At 38.9% G+C, this 19,957-nt stretch overlaps 1 protein-coding gene across 1 annotated transcript; it reads left to right on the top strand.

Annotated features, from left to right (window-relative positions):
• The first annotated feature begins 1,064 nt into the window (after positions 1-1,064).
• Positions 1,065-19,664, top strand: LOC134742881 (choline transporter-like 1). Its single transcript, XM_063676068.1, has 11 exons — positions 1,065-1,427; positions 1,510-2,044; positions 6,971-7,140; positions 8,522-8,581; positions 10,658-10,825; positions 11,484-11,619; positions 12,774-12,921; positions 13,448-13,585; positions 14,892-15,054; positions 16,401-16,622; positions 17,999-19,664. Exons 1-11 carry the CDS (start codon positions 1,323-1,325, stop codon positions 18,158-18,160), a joined length of 2,007 nt encoding a protein of 668 aa, XP_063532138.1. The 5' UTR covers positions 1,065-1,322; the 3' UTR covers positions 18,161-19,664.
• The last annotated feature ends 293 nt before the right edge of the window (positions 19,665-19,957 follow it).

The raw sequence follows: 19,957 nt of genomic DNA, 5'->3' as shown, positions 1-19,957 counted from the left end.
TTTATGTCATAGATTAGTATATGTATTTATGTCGGATGATAAAATGTCAGTATTGTCATGTCAAAAACCAAATTGAAATTTGAGGTATGCTAATTATACATCATTATACATATAATTTTCATAGGTATAATTTTCATTATTATGTGAGAAAAAAGGGGTTTAATCAATTCAACAAAAAAAAATGATTTTTTCAGTTTAACAATGTTCTTGAATATAGTTGGTCAAACCAAATTGTCAGTAAATAAGAACAAAAAAAACTATACTCATCCTTTTAGTGCTGCTAGTACTAGTGTAAGACAAAGACAGTATGATTATCTGCCTATTTTTGAAATGAGATAGTCCTTTGACAAACTATAAATACTTAATCATTGTCATTTAATATTATAAAATAAATAAATCTTAATCTTATGTGAAAACAAATCCAATCTCAATAAGAACATCTGTTTGTATCTACTGTGGCTGGGCATTAAGCGCCTCAGTGAAGGGCCCTCCACACTTGTGCGCGAATCGCGGCGCGAAGCCGCGCACGCGCGAGTGTGGAGTCTAGTTCGCTAATCAGCGAAATCGATTTCACACTCGCGTTCGCGGCTTCGCGTCGCGTAGTCTGGAGATGCTTTACGACAGGGACGCAGCTATACATTAAGCAGCTTCGCACAATGACCTTAGTGCGGTGCGATGGTGTGGTATGAATTTTAGACCAAAAACACGCATGTATAATTAAGTGACCAAAAACAACCTACTACCAAAAACAATTTGGTCGGTCTCATTGTTACCCACCATAAAAACGGTGGGAACAAAAAACTTCTACGTCACTTAGGTCTTTTTAGAAGTAGGCAGAAAGGAAAAGTGAGACTATGACAAAGACAAACAATAATAGCGCTTTCTCTGCTACTCCAACTGGAAGTTCCATAAGAGCATCTCGTTCGGTCAAATCTTCAACTGCTTTCATTTCAAATATCCTCTATCCCCCACTTCACCTCACCCCAGCACACACTCGAACCGAAGCCGACCGACGACCGAACTCGTCGAGTCGCCGCTCGCCGCTATGCCGCTCGCCGCTGAGCAGCTATAAACTATAAACCTATAAACGGCTCAAAGCCTCAACCCCACGCGTAACTTTTTTTCGTTTGTTCGGTTTGTTTAATTTTATTTAGTACAGACACTTAAGTAATATTGTTGTCGTACCCGGCCGCGGCTCGGCCTATTCTGTTTGTTACTGGGAGAATTATGGATAAACTTGTTATGATTGTAAATTAATCTAAAAAACTCAATATATTTTAATTAGTACAGTGTTGTGAGTAAGTGTCAAGTGAAGAGCAAAGATGGGTTGCGCGCAAAGTGAGATTTCACCCCAAAATGAAACTCCTAAGAAAAGTTGCACCGATGTCATTTGGTTGGTGATCTATATTATATTTTGGGTGCTTATGGTAAGTGAAAAACTTTGATATTGTTTATAATTTTTATCACGCTTATTAACTTTTCTAATTTCAACTTGATTTCTCTTTGTAGCTCGTAATCGCAGTTATATCGTTCGTTTACGGGAATCCGGCAAGAATAATCAATGGGTTTGACTCATTCGGCAACACATGCGGTGTTAAAACCAACCAGAAGCTCATGAACTATCCTTTAGCGGGAATCAGCACAATAGACAAGCCCTATTTATTTTTTCTGGACATAAAGGAACTGAGGAGATCTATAAAAATTTGCGTAAAGCAATGTCCTAATAAGAAATTGAAGGATTTGGCTGCTATACAGGAATTTTATCGTGAAACGGGTTCTAATCTGTGTACTTATGATACCAAGTTGAATGAGCTGGTAAAAGACGATGGACTGCACAGCATGATAGGGCCATGCCCCGTAACACCTGTAGTTGAAACATTTCCTCTCCTGAACAGATGTATTCCGAAGTCTTTCAAAGAGTTTTCGGAGAGAGTATCCACAGATGTGTACAACTTGCTCAACAGTTGGGGTACGATAGAGCAGATGCTGACGGACTTGTATTCGTCATGGAAAGAAATGATAATATGCGTCATCATTGCATTATGTAAGTTATTTTCAATTTCATATTATTACAATGCAGCCTTGTATTTGTGAAATGTTATTTATTAAAATGAAGTTTAGCTGCAGGTTACACAGATTTTAGGGCATAATTTTTCTTTTCAGTTCTTGAAGATTAAGAAAATTGGTAAAATGCCCACAATTTTGGTACAGTGTAAAACTGGTCAAGTTTTTCCTGACATAAGTCACACCCAGAAATTAGGTTCCAGTATCCTTAACTTTTGAGAACAGAAAAGGAACTTGTGTATTTTTTAAGTGGCAACAGTGGCAGATTTGCCCTAAGGCCCAGTAGGCCTTGGTCTAGGGCGACCAAATATTGGGGGTGGCAGTCCATATGTGTGATAGGTGCTGAGAAAGGGGTAGCTACGTATTACAGGGCTTGGGGCCTAGGGCGGCTAAGACTGCAAATCTGCCACTGCCTGGTAATACCAAGGATTGGTCTTATGCTTAGTAGCTCTTTCTATATATAAACCTCTCTAGAACCATTCAGTAATAACCTTGAACTTGTAAATTAAAGTCCAAATTGTCTGGTATGTATACGAGACGAGGCATACGAAAGGTTAAACGAACAGACAACATATTTATGTCCAAGTTTTGATCATCAGACTGAACACTGGAAAACCTGTTAGATTTATTTTTATTAAAACAACAAACTGTAGCTTTGCAGCAAGTAAAAACATTGATCTAACAGATCTTTACCAATGGTGTTAATTGACATCTATTTTTAACTGATTAACATGCCTCCCAAGTCCCATTTATTTATCAAGTAGGCGTAAATAGTAGCTAGAAACGTAGGTGTTTAACTGTTTATTTCCTGCAATGTACAATTCACATCAAGTTACTAGTCCAGGCCCATTTTATTAGTCAAATAAATTTTAACCTTATACACAGTAATCCTTTCTTCACCACTGGAGGGCTTCGTCACTTTTTCTTTAATATATGACATCTATTACAGTTTTTAACTTATACACAGTAGTTATAGCTGGTCAAGCAAATCTTGTCAGTAGAAAAAGGCGCGAAATTTAAATTGTCTATGGGACGATATCCCTTCGCGCCTACATTTTTTTAATTTCCCGCCTTTTTCTACTGACAAGATTTGCTCGACCAGGGGCCCGTTTATCAAAATCTTGTAGCTTGTAATACAAGTGGAAGTCCCTTTTTGACAGTTTTTGTTAGAAAGGGACTTCCACTTGTAAAAGCTACAAGCTTTTGATAAACGGGCCTCTGTACATATCATATCACATTTGAGCGGCACTCACGCGGCACAGCTACACGCCGCCCGCGCGCCCGCAATTTAAGTAGGAGCTGCCAAATAAATATGAAATTTAACTACTGTTTTTATGGTTCAAAATCCATTGTCTTTAGTAAGATGCGATCCGACTAGGATCGTACGTAATTGACACAGTGATCTAATTCTGAGGGAGGGGGTGACTCATATTTAATGCCGTATGACATGACATCACCACAGTGGTAATTTATTAAAAGTATTAAAACTTAAATGTTAATTAATTAATGAACAAGGGAACTTATATTTCAATTATTTAATTTATTAGGTAATTAACAAATGTTATTCCTGGTTTCAGTGGTTTCAGTTTTCCTGTCAATAACTAAGTATATTTAAAAATGTATAGTAAACGGCATTTAATACTAATAAAAAGTATGCTCATATTACTTCTTTAGTCACAGTAAGTTTAGACTATTCAATAGTAATATTTTTAATAATAATAATAACTGCTACAATAAATTGCTCTGATATTTAGATTAAGGTAATATTTAAAACTTTACAATTTAAAACTTATTCACTGTAAAATACTAGTTTTATAAGAACTAAATATAGGCCAATTGAGATTTATTCATGTTGTCATTATTGCTTAAAAATATCTAACAAAAGGTGGACTTAATGCCATAAGAATAAAAGAAGTTCTTATTTTTAGAAATCAAAATCTTTGACACATTGTTTACTATTGATGACTCACAAAAAACCTTATGAATGACTAATGTAAGTGATTATAATTGCTAAGGAACAATTTAAACTTGACTACGGAAAACCAGTCTATTGTACTGTCTTTGAACCTACACACACATTTTTATAGAACTTCCTTTTATCAGTGTTTATTGCAAAATGTTAGTATTGTTGTCTTTATTCATGTTGTACTAGCAAATTTTTAATCATAATAAATAATTTAATGATAAAAGCATACTTTTATAATTTTTCAAGCGGTGTGCGTAAGGTAAAGGTCCCTAGAACGGCAGACGTAAAAATAAACACATTTTGCGACTTAAACAATACAAAGGCCACACTGAGAGGTCTGAGAGCAAGAACAACATTTATTGTCTAATGAAAGTAACGAAAAACCGTTCAAATAACTACTTTACTGTCTAGACATGAAGATACAAATTATAATTACAGTAAATTAATCATCATCATTAGTCCACGTAGACAAAGTCGCGGTGCAGAAGCTAGTATCACTATACAGTAATACATTCTAAGGTCCAACAAACACTAGCGTCTTTTAAGCGTCGGCGTCTATCATATAGTCAGCGCTATGGAAAATGGCGTCGCTGCGCAGTTGCGCCAACGTTGCGTCAAGCAGTTGCCATAGAGTCGACTAGACACCGACGCTCGGGCACAGAATAAATAATAGTACTACCGTACAGAAAGGAAACTTCCTACAAAACCGAAGTTTGACAGCTGTTCAGGGTCGAATCATGATGTCCCTTTCTAATATATGGCACTATCCCTTTCGGCTATTTAGGTTTGTCAAAACTCAGGTCATTATCTTATCTGTGGTCGTTCACGCAAAGGGACGTTGACGTCACAACTTGAGTTGTGCCAACCCTAATAATTAGCTCCATGCATGAATTTATTTTTATTTTTGGATTCATAATTTATATCGTTGGAACACCGGAAATGATGAAAATACTTTTGTAAACCTTAACATTATTTTATTAAAAAATATTTAAAATGTTGAAAATTTTTGAGCGGTTGAAACGCGGCCCAACTGACGTTTGCTACTAATGACACTAATCTGTCGAACGCGTGACGTCACGTGGCGTTTCGAGCGTTTCGCGGGCAAATTTTTGTACTTTTTATTTATAATTTTAAGTGATTAAATGGTAATTTAAAGACGGAAATGCATTTGTAACATGATATAACGGTAACAAACATCCGAATAAAACATATTTCGTTCAAATATAAACTTCATGCATGAGGCTAATTGCTCGGAGCATGCAATGCTGAGCCGAACGGAGCCGAGTTTGCCAGAAGCTAGGAGTTTCGCACCCCTGGCTCGGGAGACGCTAGTGTGTGGTGGCTCTAAAAAGAAAGACTTGCGTCACTGATAATTAACATCTCGGCTAGTGCAAAGAGTAAAGAGCACGAGGGAAAATCTAATTAAGTTTGTCATTTAATGGTCATAACATTTGTCATTTTCAAGAGCAGTCAGATTCCGATTGCCATATGTAGGTTAAGATAAAAAGTGTAAATAGATTCAACTATTTCTTGTTGTTATTCTGTCCCGTCAGCCAGGGGACAATAGTAGCAACAAAATACCTATTATCGTAGGTACTTGGTAGATGGCCCATTGTGGAAAGGGCTTATAACTATCACAAAAATGCCTGTTTGGTTAATGTAAACGCCATTAAACACCCTTAGTTTTTACCATTAGTAAAAGAGCGTATTCACTTTATTTGGGTTGCACCCTGTTTTTGTAATGGTTGTGACATCAATATAGTTAACCAAATGATAAATGATAACCATCACATTAATTCACGTTCCATTTCTGGATAGTCGGTCGATAATTTTGTACTTACCTTTGTTACCTACTGGTTGACCCAGACATGTTCAGCAATTATGCTGATTTGCTGATAACGATTGCGTTGACGTGTATAACATTAAAACCAACGCCAAATCGTAAACGTAATGAGATTTAGGTTGCGTCAAAGTAGCGTAGACCGTAGAGTAGGATCAAGCTAAAGCTAACTCTAGCTGCACAGACTTCAACAGACAGAGTGTGGAAGTGCTACCATGAACGTCAACTTTCTATGAAAATATGAAAGTAGGTATATTGATACTTCCACGCTTTGTTATTTCAGTATATAAGTTTCTATAAGTGAAAACCTATAATTGGCTTTCTAATTCTATTATAGTTTTTGGATATGTATAGCGCTGTTGGTTTTCTATGTACCAAAATAAAATAAAATAAATATGCAGTTAGCTTACACAAACTACCCCAACTAAATTTTGAGGCCTTAAAAAATTTGGGATGTGTCTCTAGAGTAGAGTCGAACCAAGATAACCTCTGCATGGAATTTGAAATGACAGTGTGGAATGTCATCTTTGATGGTAAATTTCTATATAAATATGCCGTTTATAATGACACCTCCTCACTTTGTTCTGTTCAAAGCGGTGCAAAGTAATTAGACGGACTCTCGGTCTAGACTTATATTAATTATCAAATTAATTGAATAGCGATCTTTATAGCTTAGTAACGTATTCTTTTCCATCTCTCTCACACTGCACTAAATAGAAAAAATTACGTAACTATAATTAATACATATACTCGTAATTAAATTGCTGTACTTCCTTTTTGGCGAAAATTGTATTGCCGAATTTCACTTGGCAACCAACTTTTCGCCAAAGTTTCATTTGACAATCCAATCGTTACCAAATAATTATTTCGCAACCATTTCATTTCCCAACCCCATAGTTGGGAAATGAAAAGGACGTACTAGGTTGGGTTATGTAAAGTTGGGAAATGAAATTCGGCCAAATGAAACTGGCGAAAAGTTGGTTGCCAAGTTAAATTCGGCAATACAATTTTCGCCGAAAAGGCAGAACCAACCTAATTATGTATCCCATTTTAAAACTGTTAGTGATCCCACTCTGATTTCTAATTCTTTCAATTTCCAGTATGTTCCTTGATCATGGTTTCCATACTGCACTTGCTAGCTACCGTAGTATCTTGGATTTTCATGATAGTCGTATCAGTAGTAAGCGTTGCTGGCACTATTCTTCTTTGGTACACATATTACGAATTGAGGCATGGAAACCAGAACTTCACAGGATCCATATATTTGACAGTAAGTAATTTATGCCACTTGTGTTTATATTTGGAGACTCCCCACACTACATTCTGGCAAAAAAGAGTATAGAAATTAAAAAGTGGCAACACTGACGACACTACTGTGTTGCCACTTTTTAATTTCTACTCTTTTTTGCCAGACTGTAGCTAGCATTTCCCGAGCGTCGGCGCGGCGTCTAATCAACTCTATGGCTGCTGCTCGACGCAACGTTGACGCAACTAGGCGGCGACGCCATTTTGGTCAGTTGCGCCAACGTTGCGTCGAGTATATAGCAGCCATGGAGTTGACTAGACGCCGACGCTCGGGAGACGCTAGTGTGGGGGGCTCTCTTAGACAAAAAGTACGATATAGTACTTCTATGCTAGTTTCTTTACAACCTTTTGCACGCACGACCTCCTACTTAGTAGAAATATAATGACCCTCTACTAATAAAATAAAACTATGAAAACGGATTATATCGCGTATATTATTGTTCATGTGTGTTGTGTTTTTATTGTTTTAGTGTAAATTTTGACATTGTAAATTTACTTATATTTTGGATTTGTAAGTATCTATCTACTTACTCTTATTGTAATTGTGTTGACAATCCTTATTGGAGCTATAATTTTATTTTCATTAGTATTGTTATTATTTTCATTTTTATTTTTATTTTGACGATCATGATAGAAATTCTTATATTTTTGACATTAATGCAAACTTATTATGTAAATTGTCTTTCATGAAATAAATCATCTAATCTAATCTAATCTATTGAATTTATAATACATCCCGACGTTTCGAACTCTTTACAGCGTTCGTGGTCAACGGGTGACCCTCTACTAAGTTTTTTTTTGTAATTTTCATTGCTTTTTTTTCTTATGATTATTAATAGTTTGCTAAACCTTCTAAATTTTATAAACCTAACAGTTTAGTCTAAACTCGAAATAAAATAATGCATGAAATCAACGCAATTGCGAACTCTTAAGGAAATGGGAAATAAAGTGAAGATACTTAGGGTCGGTTGCACCAAACCGTCTGTCACCGTTAGTGTTCGCTAAATTTTATTGTAGGTTAACGGGTGAGAGACGTTGATCAGTCCGTCGACTGTGGTTGGTGCAACCGGCCCTTAGTCACAGGGCGGACACGCTATAAATCTAAAATCACTTTTGTTTCTATGTGTGAACGGCACGTCTGTATACGCGGCATGCATTGTGTGAGTAAGTTGCTTAAAACAGTCTGCAAAAGATCGTCAATCTGCTGTCGCGGGGCGAGGTAATTCGAATCGGTGCGGGGCGGTGCGTGGCCGTTCTGTTTCTGTATGATAATAATATTACTAATTCTGTGCCTTAGTTATTTATTTTAACAAGGGCAACAGAATAATATTAATATCTTGTTTTAGGAATCACTTAAGAATGAGACTGCGTTCCTCTGGTATTCGATCATTGCTACTATTATTACGGTAAGTAACATATTTTTATCTATACTACTAATCTGTTTTAAATTATTGGCCAACCGAAGTTTTGGTTTCAATATATAAAAAAAACATGTTTCGGCCGAAGTTTCGGCTTCGACCAAGTTTCTTTGGTTGTTTGTAGAAGTTTCGGTATCGGTAATAAATCTTAATTTTTAAATATACTACAACCACGGAGTTAAAATATTGGCAGAGGGAGAGTCGCAAAGACAAACCTGTGATTTCCATCGCCATAAATTCAGAGTTTTGTCTTATACAACCCCTCGTATGCGGCCTGTCAAATTTTATCGTTGAAAAACTTGTAGTAGTAGTAGTAAATCACTTTATTGTACAAAAAAATGTCACTTGTCATTTAAAACAATAGATTTATAATAAATTCACACGCACGGATCCGTGTCTAAGGCTTGATTTCCTCCTGGAATGGGAGTCTGGCCAGTGGTTACTGGCCCTACCTTCTCCGTTGATAGGTACGCTCCTCGATAATGTCACTTTTCGTCTGGCTGCCAGTTTGCGGGTAGGGGCAGTGACTAATGTCCCGCATCGCTGTCAATGTGGTTCCATGGTAGACAGCCTGGGTCATCATGGCCTCTCCTGTAGCAGGAGTGCTGGTCGGATTCCTCGTCATGCCAGTTTAAACGATGTCATCCGAAGGGCTCTTGTCAGCGTAAAGGTGCCGGCTATACTGGAGCCTGTTGGTTTGGCGAGGGATGACGGCAAGAGGCCCGACGGCATGACGCTGGTGCCCTGGAGTATGGGGCGGCCTCTGGTTTGGGACGCTACGTGCGTAGACACTTTTGCCACGTCCCACTTACCGGGCACCAGCACTGGGGCTGGGCATGCGGCCTCAACGGCCGAGGATAACAAACGGCGCAAGTACAGCACGCTCGGCAGTGGCTACATATTTGAGCCTTTTGGGGTCGAAACGTTAGGGCCGTGGGGACCCAGCGCCCGGCGCTTATATAAGGGTTTGGCGTCGCGTTTGGTGGATGCCACGGGCGACCAAAGGGCTGGCCAGTATTTTGCCCAGAGAATTAGCATCGCTATTCAACGGGGAAATGCAGCCAGCCTGTTGGGCACACTGCCTGCTGGCGGCGAGTTAGAGGGGGTGTTTTGTTTGTAGGGTTTTTTAATGTACATAATTTTAGAGTAAGTAAGTTGACGAAGCCTGTTGCGGATAGTGAGTTTGTGTTCACCTGACGAAGCCTGCGTTGCGGATATAAAATTATGGTCCCTGAATAAATGAGATTATTTAATAAAAAAATTTACACGCTTTCCTCCTACGCTGACATCGGACGCTGACATCGGTCGCTGACATCGGTCGCTGACGTCGGTCGAGCGCAAGAATTAACACAATGTTCTATGGGCAGCACAGGGACGCTGACGTCCGTGGCAGATTTTTCTTCCGACGGTACGCTCGACCGACATCAGCGTAGGAGGAAACCCGGCCTAAGCATACGAAAGTTTAACCATAGTATAACCAGGGCAAAGTATGTTATCTTCATACAAACGCACCGCGCGCGACTTGTATGTGTGCGCATAAGTATCTATGCGTCGCCGCACGCACACTCAAACAAAATCTCTACTGGCACCTACTGGCGCACTGAGAAACGGGCGACGCATAGATACTATGGCGCACACATACATTTACAAGTCGCGCGCGGTGCGTTGTATGAAGATAACATACTTTGCCCTGGTTATACTATGGTTTAACCGTCCCTATCTCTGTCTAATTGTCTGTCAGTGACTACATTATTTCACAATCCTTATAATAAAATTATTTACTCTAAATTTAAAAAGTAAAAATTGAAAATGTAAATGTAGTTAATAAGCCATAATATATTATTTCCTGTTTTCTATACAGTTTCCATTGTCTGGGAGAGTGGGAGAGGACACTGACTTCTGTGACACAGGTTTTTACCTAGCTCAGAAGTCAGGGACTTCTAAACCTATTTTGTACTTGCTTCTGTCAATATTTATTTTTTTATTATTTACTTTAAAAGGACTTAATCGCGCACTCTTAAATATTAAAATTATATCCGACTATAACGATGTTTTTTGTTGTAGGTGATCTTACTACTGTTAGTATTCGTGATGCGTTCCCGCGTATCATTCCTGGCTCAACTGTTCCGTGAGACCGCGCACTGTCTCGGCTCCATCCCAGCTTTATTTGTCCAGCCGATCATCACATTCTTCTTCCTTGTGCTCTTTTTCGCCTTCTGGTCTATTGTCGTGGTGAGTAAATTTTTCTTTGGCTATAGCCGACAAATGCCAGTGTAAAATAAATCTATATACATTCTAAGGTTTTTTTAATAGCACGTCGGTGGCAAACAAGCATACGGCCCGGCTGATGGTAAGCAGTCACCGTAACCCGTGGACGCCTGCAACACCAGAGACATGCGCGTTGCCGACCCTTAAAACCTGTACAGTCGAAAGCAAAAATATCGATCCAGACAAATGGCTCAATATGTGAACATGACTTTATTGTCTAAGGTGTAAAAGCGTACACATATTTTTGAAACTTTGGGAATGTATATATATTTATGCCCTTGACTGTACCCTACTTTTTTGAAAAACCCCATACTGTAGCCCCCGGGAAAACCTCGGCAGCTCATTCCACAGCCGAAGCGTCCGCGGGAGGAAATTCCTCTTAAACCGCACAGTACGCGACCATTTAGGTGCTAGGGAGTGAGGATGAACACCCTGCCGACGGCGAGCGGTGCGGTGATAGAAAGCGGCCGTTGGCAACAATTCTTCAGAGCACAGCCCATTGTACAAGCGGTCCAACACACACAAGGAGGCAAAGTCTCTCCTTAGACTTAAAGGTTCAATACCGCATGTGAGTTACTATTGCGTTCAAAAGATTAAAAGTTAATATATCATCAAATTCCAGGCTTGCCTCGCAACAGCCACGTATCCTGGCATCCCGTACAAGTTTAACTTCTTCATCAACGGCTCCAAGTTGCCAGATGTGGTCAACAACGCGTCTTTCAGGACGCAAAACGTCAATAGCAGCGCTACACCGAAATGTAAGTGTAACAAGCGGGGTCGCCATGTAACGCATAAGCGTCGTTTGTCGGTTCGAGCGTATTTATAACTATACTAAATCAGTCACGTATCCCGGCATCCAGTACAAGTACAACTACTACATCCTGGGCTCCCAGATGCCGAATCTGGTCAACAACGCGTCTGTCAGGACGCAAAATGTCAACCAAAGCGCTATACCAAAACGTAAGCATAAGCACTATGTCACTGTAGGCTTAGCGCAGAAGGGCCGCATCTCGATTTCGCCCAGGAGACAGACTACCCGTCCCTCTCTAAACTCTATGAACTCTAATTGTGCCATTCTCAACCAAAAGGGTACTTATTGTCGGTTGTCAATTGGGCGCTATTTCCATATAGCTTCAATTTGAAATCAACCTTATCGACAAGCGACAATGTGGTACCTTTTGGTTGAAAACGTCATAATTGTTAGAAATTAGAAAAAAAAGGTCAAGGAGGGAACAGTGGCTCGGCAGAGAAAAGCCTGGTACAGTGGCTCTCTCAACCTAATTTCAACACGAGAGAGGCGATATGGGCGACTGAGCCACTGTTTCGACTATAGTCTATCTCGCGCCGCTCGTTCTAAATACACGAGAAAAACGATTGTAACTTTGCTAAGCAAGGGATCATCCATTAATTACATCACACGTTTAGGGGGGGAGGGGGTCAAGAAAATGTGACATGTTGTGACAAGGGGAAGAGGGGGAGTCACAAACTTTGTGACGTCACATTAACTTATTTAAATTATTTATTCGCTGTACAATTTAAATAACAAGTTTTTGGAACGATAATCGTTTTCAATCGTTTAATTTTCTTTCCTAATCTGTTTTGGGTTATAAAATTACTAATATGTCTCTTGTCAAAAAATATTTTGATAACATATTAATAATACTTAATTCCATTTGCCGATTTCATTGAAAAAATGTGACGTCACACCAGGGGGGGGGAGGGGTTTGCCAAATGTGACCAAGTGTGACAAGAAGGGGGTGAGCGGTCAAAAAACCTCGAAATTCGTGTGACGTAATTAATGAATGAAGCCCAACCAGGCACCTTAATCGGATCGGTGATTTGAACAAAATTAACGGTGAACATCTAAGGTCACCCTTGATTCCCATGAATAATATTTCCCCCCACATTACAGCATTTAGTCCGGACCCCATAGAGTTCAGCCCCTCATGGGTGCAGAGCATGTGGTGGATGTGTCTCATCTGCCTCGTGTGGGGCAGCGAGTTCATCCTCGGCTGCCAGCAGATGACCATCGCTGGGGCCGTGTCGCACTGGTACTTCCGGTAAGTTGGCACATTTAGCTGGACCCCCTCGAGTGCAGCCTCAGCCCCTCATGAGTGCAGAGTTATATAATTAATAAAAAGACAAGATATTAAATCAGACAAACGGACAAGAACCGAATGAAGTGCCTCGCGTTAATGCCACTCAAAAGTAAAGTTACATAGGTAAAATGAAGCCCGTGTAAACTAAAACAGACCGGTCTCCACAAACAGCACCCGTTCACGAGTATGACGCGTATCTCAGCCATTCTGAGTAGAATGAGCCCAAGAATGTCCAGATTTGAAAGAATCCGGTTTTCAATATTTATTTTAGAAGACGCCCATTCTAGTAGGGTCCGATTTTCTTACTCCGTTTTCGTAAAGTACAATACCAACTGGTATTGAACCATAATTAATTCCTAAATTCCAATATCTAATTGGTGCGAGCTGGGGTTTTAAATTATATATCTAAAATGACCATCGCCAGTGTACGTAAATCCTATTCCTTTAGCTCACTTCGCTGTATAAACGTTTTTTTGTTATTTTTCAGCGGTGAAAACGCGCACTCCCCCGTACTGTACTCTATCGGCAAGCTGCTGAAGTACCACCTCGGCTCCGTCGCTAAAGGCTCCTTTCTCATCACGCTGTTCAAGATACCGAGGCTTATACTCACTTATCTGCATGCTAAGTAAGTACACACACATATTATATTAATCTTTATGGGTTATGGCCATTCAAACACTGACACCACTCTGCCACGGCGAGAAACATCCAATAATAATACCTTTAGCAATGCATGAACATGTATGTTGAAATACAAGAAAAATTTAAACTGTCGTTGCCTCAAGCGTGACTTGACTCAACGAATATTTACACTACATCTGTCGTCAAGCTCACTATACTTATTAACGTATCGAATGAGCTGATGCTTTTACTGAATGAGCTGATGCCTTTACTGATACTGGAAAAACGATATGTAAACATACTGCATACCTATACGAGGCCTGGACGTTAGTGAGATGACGATAATTCATTGCTGGTGTCCTACTTTGTAACCTACGTATAACATGAGTTACACCTGATTATCCATCTGGTTACTTGGACTTCATAGTCGCCTCCAACCTCCCCTTATAGCGACCCCTTTCCGCACACTAAGTTTACCTTAAGTTCATATGATGAGTGGTTACACTTTCTCGTAACTACAATGTGTTCTATAATTCTAAATTACTAATATCTTGGGACGAATCCCTTCGTATAATTATGATTGAACTTCACTTACATTAGCCATGAACAATTCCCTCGGATCACTGTTGACACTGAATACTGATATCACAATGAATGTTAGTCACAATCTACAAGAGACACCTCATTATTCTAATAACACCATAAGAAAGTCCTTGACTAGATCCTAAAGCAAATATCACTGTTTCCGTAGCTTTGTTCGCACCCCACCTCCTTTTCTTACTGTCGTTCGCGCGTATACCCTCTTGTTTTACCCTTAAAAATCACAACAACCTAGAAGCGGTTATTTCACTTAAACGTGACTACGAGCGCCATCTACTCCATGACGCTGGCAGCTATTAGCCGATTCGCGATATTCGCGACAACATACGAGTCTCGGCGGAATCAGTTAATGTTTTTATTTTTGCTTACAAACGTTGTGTTTTCTATAAATAATAGACATCTCTACTTAATCAGTACTAATTTACTAAATTAATTTAACTGTACTGTACCCATTATCGACTATGTCCGACAGTTGCGGCCGGTAACATTAATGTTTATAAGGGCCAATTGCACCATCCCACTAACCCGGAGTTAACCGGTTAAACCGTTAACCCAGTGTCAAATTGTATTGGTAACCAGGGTTAACCAGTTAACCCCGAGTTACTGAATAGCGCAAGTGGCCCTAAGTAAATCAGTTTGAACCTGCGTCAAAAATCTACAGTGGGGAAAATGTACTAGCTATTATATTTTTACAATTCTGTCATTTCCAGATTGTCGGCAAGCGCGGACAAGGGCTCAGAATGCGCCAAATGCGGCCTAAAGTGCGGCATCTGCTGTTTCTACTGCCTGGAGAAGTTCATGCGCTACCTGAACCACAACGCCTACACTGTCATCACTATAGAGCGCTGCAACTTCTGCAGAGCTGCTGGCAAGGTACACTACCTGTACTGACGTTATAGGAGACTGTCGGCTCTAGATGACAGGGGTTCTGTGGGCTGTAGACGACAGGGGGTCTGTGGGCTGTAGACGACAGGGGTTCTGTGGGCTTTAGACAGGGGTTCTGTCGGCTCTAGACGACGGGTTCTGTCGGCTCTAGAGGATAAGCAACCAAATCTGAAGAAGTTCGTGCGCTACCTTAACCACAACGCATACAAACTAGAGCGTTGCCACTTTGCAAGACTAAAATTATAATTTTAAAAGATTACGCGAAGAGCGGCCAAGGTGCTCACAAATAAATGTACACGCCTCTATTGTCAAGGCGTGAAGAGTGCGCGTTCAGATATTTTTGAGCACCTCGGCCGCTCCGATATGTCTTTATGCGACATATACTTCTTTTGACCATATATACCTGAAAGCTTGTAACTAATCGTGTTGTAACTAGGGTTGCCAGTATTTTTTTTGAGAGATATAGTATTTGGCGGTTTGAAGGATCAAAAAATAAAGCACACACAACAAAAATAAAGTATTTCTTTATTTTTTACATATTGTTCTAGTTTCAGTTTAAAATAAAGGTTTTTTAGCATAATTTATGTGTTTCGTATTTCATAAAGTATACGGAGGCCAATTATACATAGTAGAATCTTTAGTTTGTCAAAGGACTGTCTCATTTAAAACAGACAGAGATAATCATACTATCTTTGTCTTACACTAGTACTAGCACCCAAAAAAAAGGATGAGTATAGTTTTTTTCAGACCATAACCCTCCACCACTACATAATCAAAATAAACGCAACAAAGTAAACACAAGCAAAAACAAGGAAGAAGGCCTTTGCCGAAGGGCAAGCAAACAAAGAATATAAACAAGTAATAATGGGAGATAATAAATAAAGTATGTAGAGAGTTAATGTGAAACTGTTCTTTGTGTTGTAAATAAAGGCTATTTTATTTTTATTTTATTATAGTTTTTTTGGTTCTTATTTACTGTCAATTTGGTTTGACCAATATATATATTATAGTATGTCTGGCAACCCTAGTTGTAACTCACTTTACATACACGGTGGCTAAAAAATAAATGCATTCCCGTTGCCAGGGCGGTTTTAGGATTATACTGAGCAACTTTTACTATGGCACCAACCCCGAAAACGCGAAAAAAATTTGGCTTTTGCATACATTTCGGCTGAACCATTTTTTTATGGGAGGGTAATTTTTTTTCGCGATTACAACGTTGGTCTCATAGTAAAAGTTGCTTAGTATAATTCTAAACCCTCCCTGGCAACGGGAATGCACTTATTTTTGCCACCGTATATTCAATAAAATTTACAGAGCTAAGTATATTTCAGGCCTTCAGCACAATAGTGAACAACGCGCTCCAAGTGGGCACGATCAACAGCGTGGGCGACTTCATCCTGTTCCTCGGCAAGTGCATCGTGACGGCGCTCACCGGCATGGCGGGGCTGCTGCTCGTCAAGCGGAACCCCGACCTGCACTTCTACGCCGTGCCCACGCTCTTCATCTGCATCTACTCCTTCTTCATTGCGCATTGCATCCTGTCTTTATACGAGGTCTGTTTTTTTTAGAGTTCCGTACTTCAAAAAGAAAAAACGGAACCCTTGTAGCAAAGATAGATATAACTCCGTAATAGATGGATACAGTCTAAGGAAAAAACGTGCCTCGAAAATCACGAAAATTTGATTCTCGATCAGAGGGCGCCACTAGTTTTGGCCTACACTCGTATAGAGGGCGTTGACGGTTTCGTTTGTTATTTATAATTTTAACACATATCAGTGAAAGAACATGGGTCAAAATCATAAAAATAATTAATGCAAATAAAAAAAATCATTTATCCATATTTAAATACATTTTATCGTATTTTTATAAATATTTATTTTTAGTTTTAAAGTGTGTCGACAGATGGCAGTGAATTTACTGGGGTTACAAAATTTACTATGACAGTACCGCTCTAGTATAAGTTACTCTATGCTTGTAGGATCACTCGTGCGTCTGTCCGTCTGATACAGCCTATTTTCTCCGCCAAAAACTTAACATTCCCTCCCTTTATCTCCGAAACTACTGGGCCTAAAATTTTGAAAAAAAAATACAAAGTAGTTCTTTACCTGATGACAGGAAAACCTAAATTAATTTTGTATCATGCAGAAATGGCTGCGAACGATGCTTCGCTGGCTTACAGATAATTTTTCCAATTTTAATTTATTTGACAGGAAAATCTATTAGAAATGTGCAGTCAAGCGTGAATCGGACTTATTTATTTAGTTTTGATCCGACCCCTACGAGTTTTTTAAAGACATTTGTGGCATTTTCAACCAACCACATTGTCGCTTGTCGATAAGGTTGATTTCGAAATGAAGCTATATGGAAATAGCACCTTATTGACAACCGACAATAAGTACCCTTTTGGTTGATAATGGTACATTTCACTCACCTTTCACATAAAAAAATACATTGTTAAAAATACCGTAATGTACGGAGCCCTTGGAACGCAAGTCCGACTCGCACTTGGCCGGTTTTTCTTTGAAGGGCTTGTCATCTATAGCCGACTAACAATGATACACCGCAGAACTAATATATACGCCAGATGACGCAAATACCACGATTTGTATTGAAACCAAGCGTGCCGACTTTTTCATACATTTACGCATAATATAATTTTAAAATGACTTATCTGTGATAGGAAATATGTTCTTGCCTTTGGGTTCTCGCAATTTTTGGGCTGTTGCAGTTAATTATCATGCAACGAAGCATTTTTTAAGTTTTCACGGACGTCCGGCTGCAACAACTGACGCGCGTGGACTGTAAAGAGCGACGGTCAACCTCGACGCTCGGTCGGGGTTCGGACACGCGAAGTAGTTACATTTGCGTCTTCTATGGTATATTTATTTCTGTGATATTTACCCTTGACAAAAACCTCTTTATCTCCCAGATGGTAGTGGACACGCTGTTCATGTGCGTGTGTGAGGACCGCAACATGAACGCCGGCGAAGGTCGCTGGAAGAATTCCCGCCTGGCTGAGCTCGGCGGTCACAAGCCGGACGACCTCGACACCACCGACCACGAGTTGCGCAATCTCGACAACAAGTATTAACGGTCATTTTTGAAGTAGAAGAACCCGAGTGCCACCGACGACCCTGTTTTCTTCCTCGGTTCCTCATGGCTGAGGGTCGCGACCACGTGAGGTCGTTATTTTGTGCACCAAGGCACGATTCGAAGGCATTCTTCACGTTTTTCCGCCGTTCTGATAATAGGCGCCTGTGTAGATCCCTGGCAGGCCTTCTTCACAGTGTCTATCCAGGGTCTTGGTGGACCCTGTATTACGGGCCAGCAAAGATTACAAAAAAAAAACAGTACATATGGTGCTACTTTACCGCACTAGTGCGATAAAGTATGTACTGTAAAACTTTGTACGATACATATGCGAATAGGTAAGTGTTTTAATTTATCACCACTCGTTGCGAATTTCCTAGTTTTCGCACATGTATCGTAATTTACTATTAACATTAAGATTATTTTTGCCCATCTATATGGTTTAAAAGTAATAAAATAACTATATTGAATCTCATGTCTAATTTTGGTGATATCTTGTGATAGCACACGTTTTTAAAATCACTAGTATTTTAATGAAATTTAATGGGTGTAAGCACAATCTATTTTTAAAGTATTCACCCTAATTTGTAAAACTATAAAAATCATTTAACAATTTTATTGAGATTCTGTATTACTTATAGAATCATATTCTAATAAAATGTATTTATACTTGGCGCTACTTTAATGCAAGATAATATTAAGTTTTGATGATATCTATTATACAAGTTGCTAGTATTTTATAGCGTTTTTATGCGATTTTTGATAAATGTGAATTTTATTTTTGTATTACAAAACACAACTTGTATTGGCAGACTTTTAAATTGAGACATAATGTGTAAGGCTTTAATATAAAGTACCTAGAATAATAATATTAGGGAAAAATACTCCAATCAATGCTAACTTTTGATTAATTCCTTCTTCTTTTGTTAATTCTATTCAAAGTTTTTCACTTCCACGAGTCTTATTACTGCAATTTATTTTCTTGAAGTATTTTTATAAATATAATAATTTAATACTCTAACATAGTTGTTTAGCCCTAAGAGTAAATCATTAATAATCTATTTTTAAATCCATATTTAAAAATCAATGCAAGAACAATGAATTTGTAAGGTTGTACTTGAAATTTTAAGTACTAAATTAAATAAATTGTGTCATGAGAATAATAATTGAAATTTCGGTTCAAGATTGTAAAAGAAATAATATATGTTGTAATAGTTATTTGTGCAACAAGAGAGGAAAGTTGGTTTTTCTTGCAAGTGTTTATTATGAGTCCCGAGAAAGCAAAAGGTTCTAAGGTAGAATCTTGAGCGTAGCGAGGGACTCAAAAACACGAGATGTAAAATAACTTTGCTCTCGTGTTGCACACATAATTTTTCACCTCAGTAGTGAGAACATATTAAAGGTTAAAATGTATTTCGAATAACACAGAATAAACAGAAAAAAAAGTATTATAATATGTACGATACGATACGATACGGGACGGGACGGGACCGGACCGGACCGTACCGTACCATACCATAAAAAAAATGTAATAAAAGTATGAAGTTCATTGGCCTTCACTAAATTAAAAAGCTACATTGTTACACTCCCTGGAGTGAGGAAAGTCGCACTTTCCTCACTCCAGGGAGTGACGAAAGTAGGCTTGTTCGAGCTGCTGAGGTGAAAAGAATATGAAAAGTACAGGAGAAAAAATATGAAATTTCATTTATTGACTTTATCAGTAGGTAAATCCTAACTCTGCATGGCATTTGCCATGTCATCTGTCAAATTTATATGAAAAAATGATGTTTATATTCAC

Source organism: Cydia strobilella, chromosome 7 (genome assembly GCF_947568885.1).
Source record: "Cydia strobilella chromosome 7, ilCydStro3.1, whole genome shotgun sequence".
NCBI classification, from domain to species: Eukaryota; Metazoa; Arthropoda; class Insecta; order Lepidoptera; family Tortricidae; genus Cydia; species Cydia strobilella.
The sequence above is the reverse complement of the archived record's forward strand: the minus strand, read 5'-3'. Positions and strand labels throughout refer to the sequence as shown.

Bases quoted from the DNA above. Each gene is read 5' to 3' on its own strand.
- LOC134742881 (XM_063676068.1), top strand. From the start codon at position 1,323: ATGGGTTGCGCGCAAAGTGAGATTTCACCCCAAAATGAAACTCCTAAG. The intron at 2,045-6,970 runs GTAAGTTATTTT...TTCAATTTCCAG, and splicing joins ATGCGTCATCATTGCATTAT to TATGTTCCTTGATCATGGTT. The intron at 15,055-16,400 runs GTACACTACCTG...AGTATATTTCAG, and splicing joins TCTGCAGAGCTGCTGGCAAG to GCCTTCAGCACAATAGTGAA.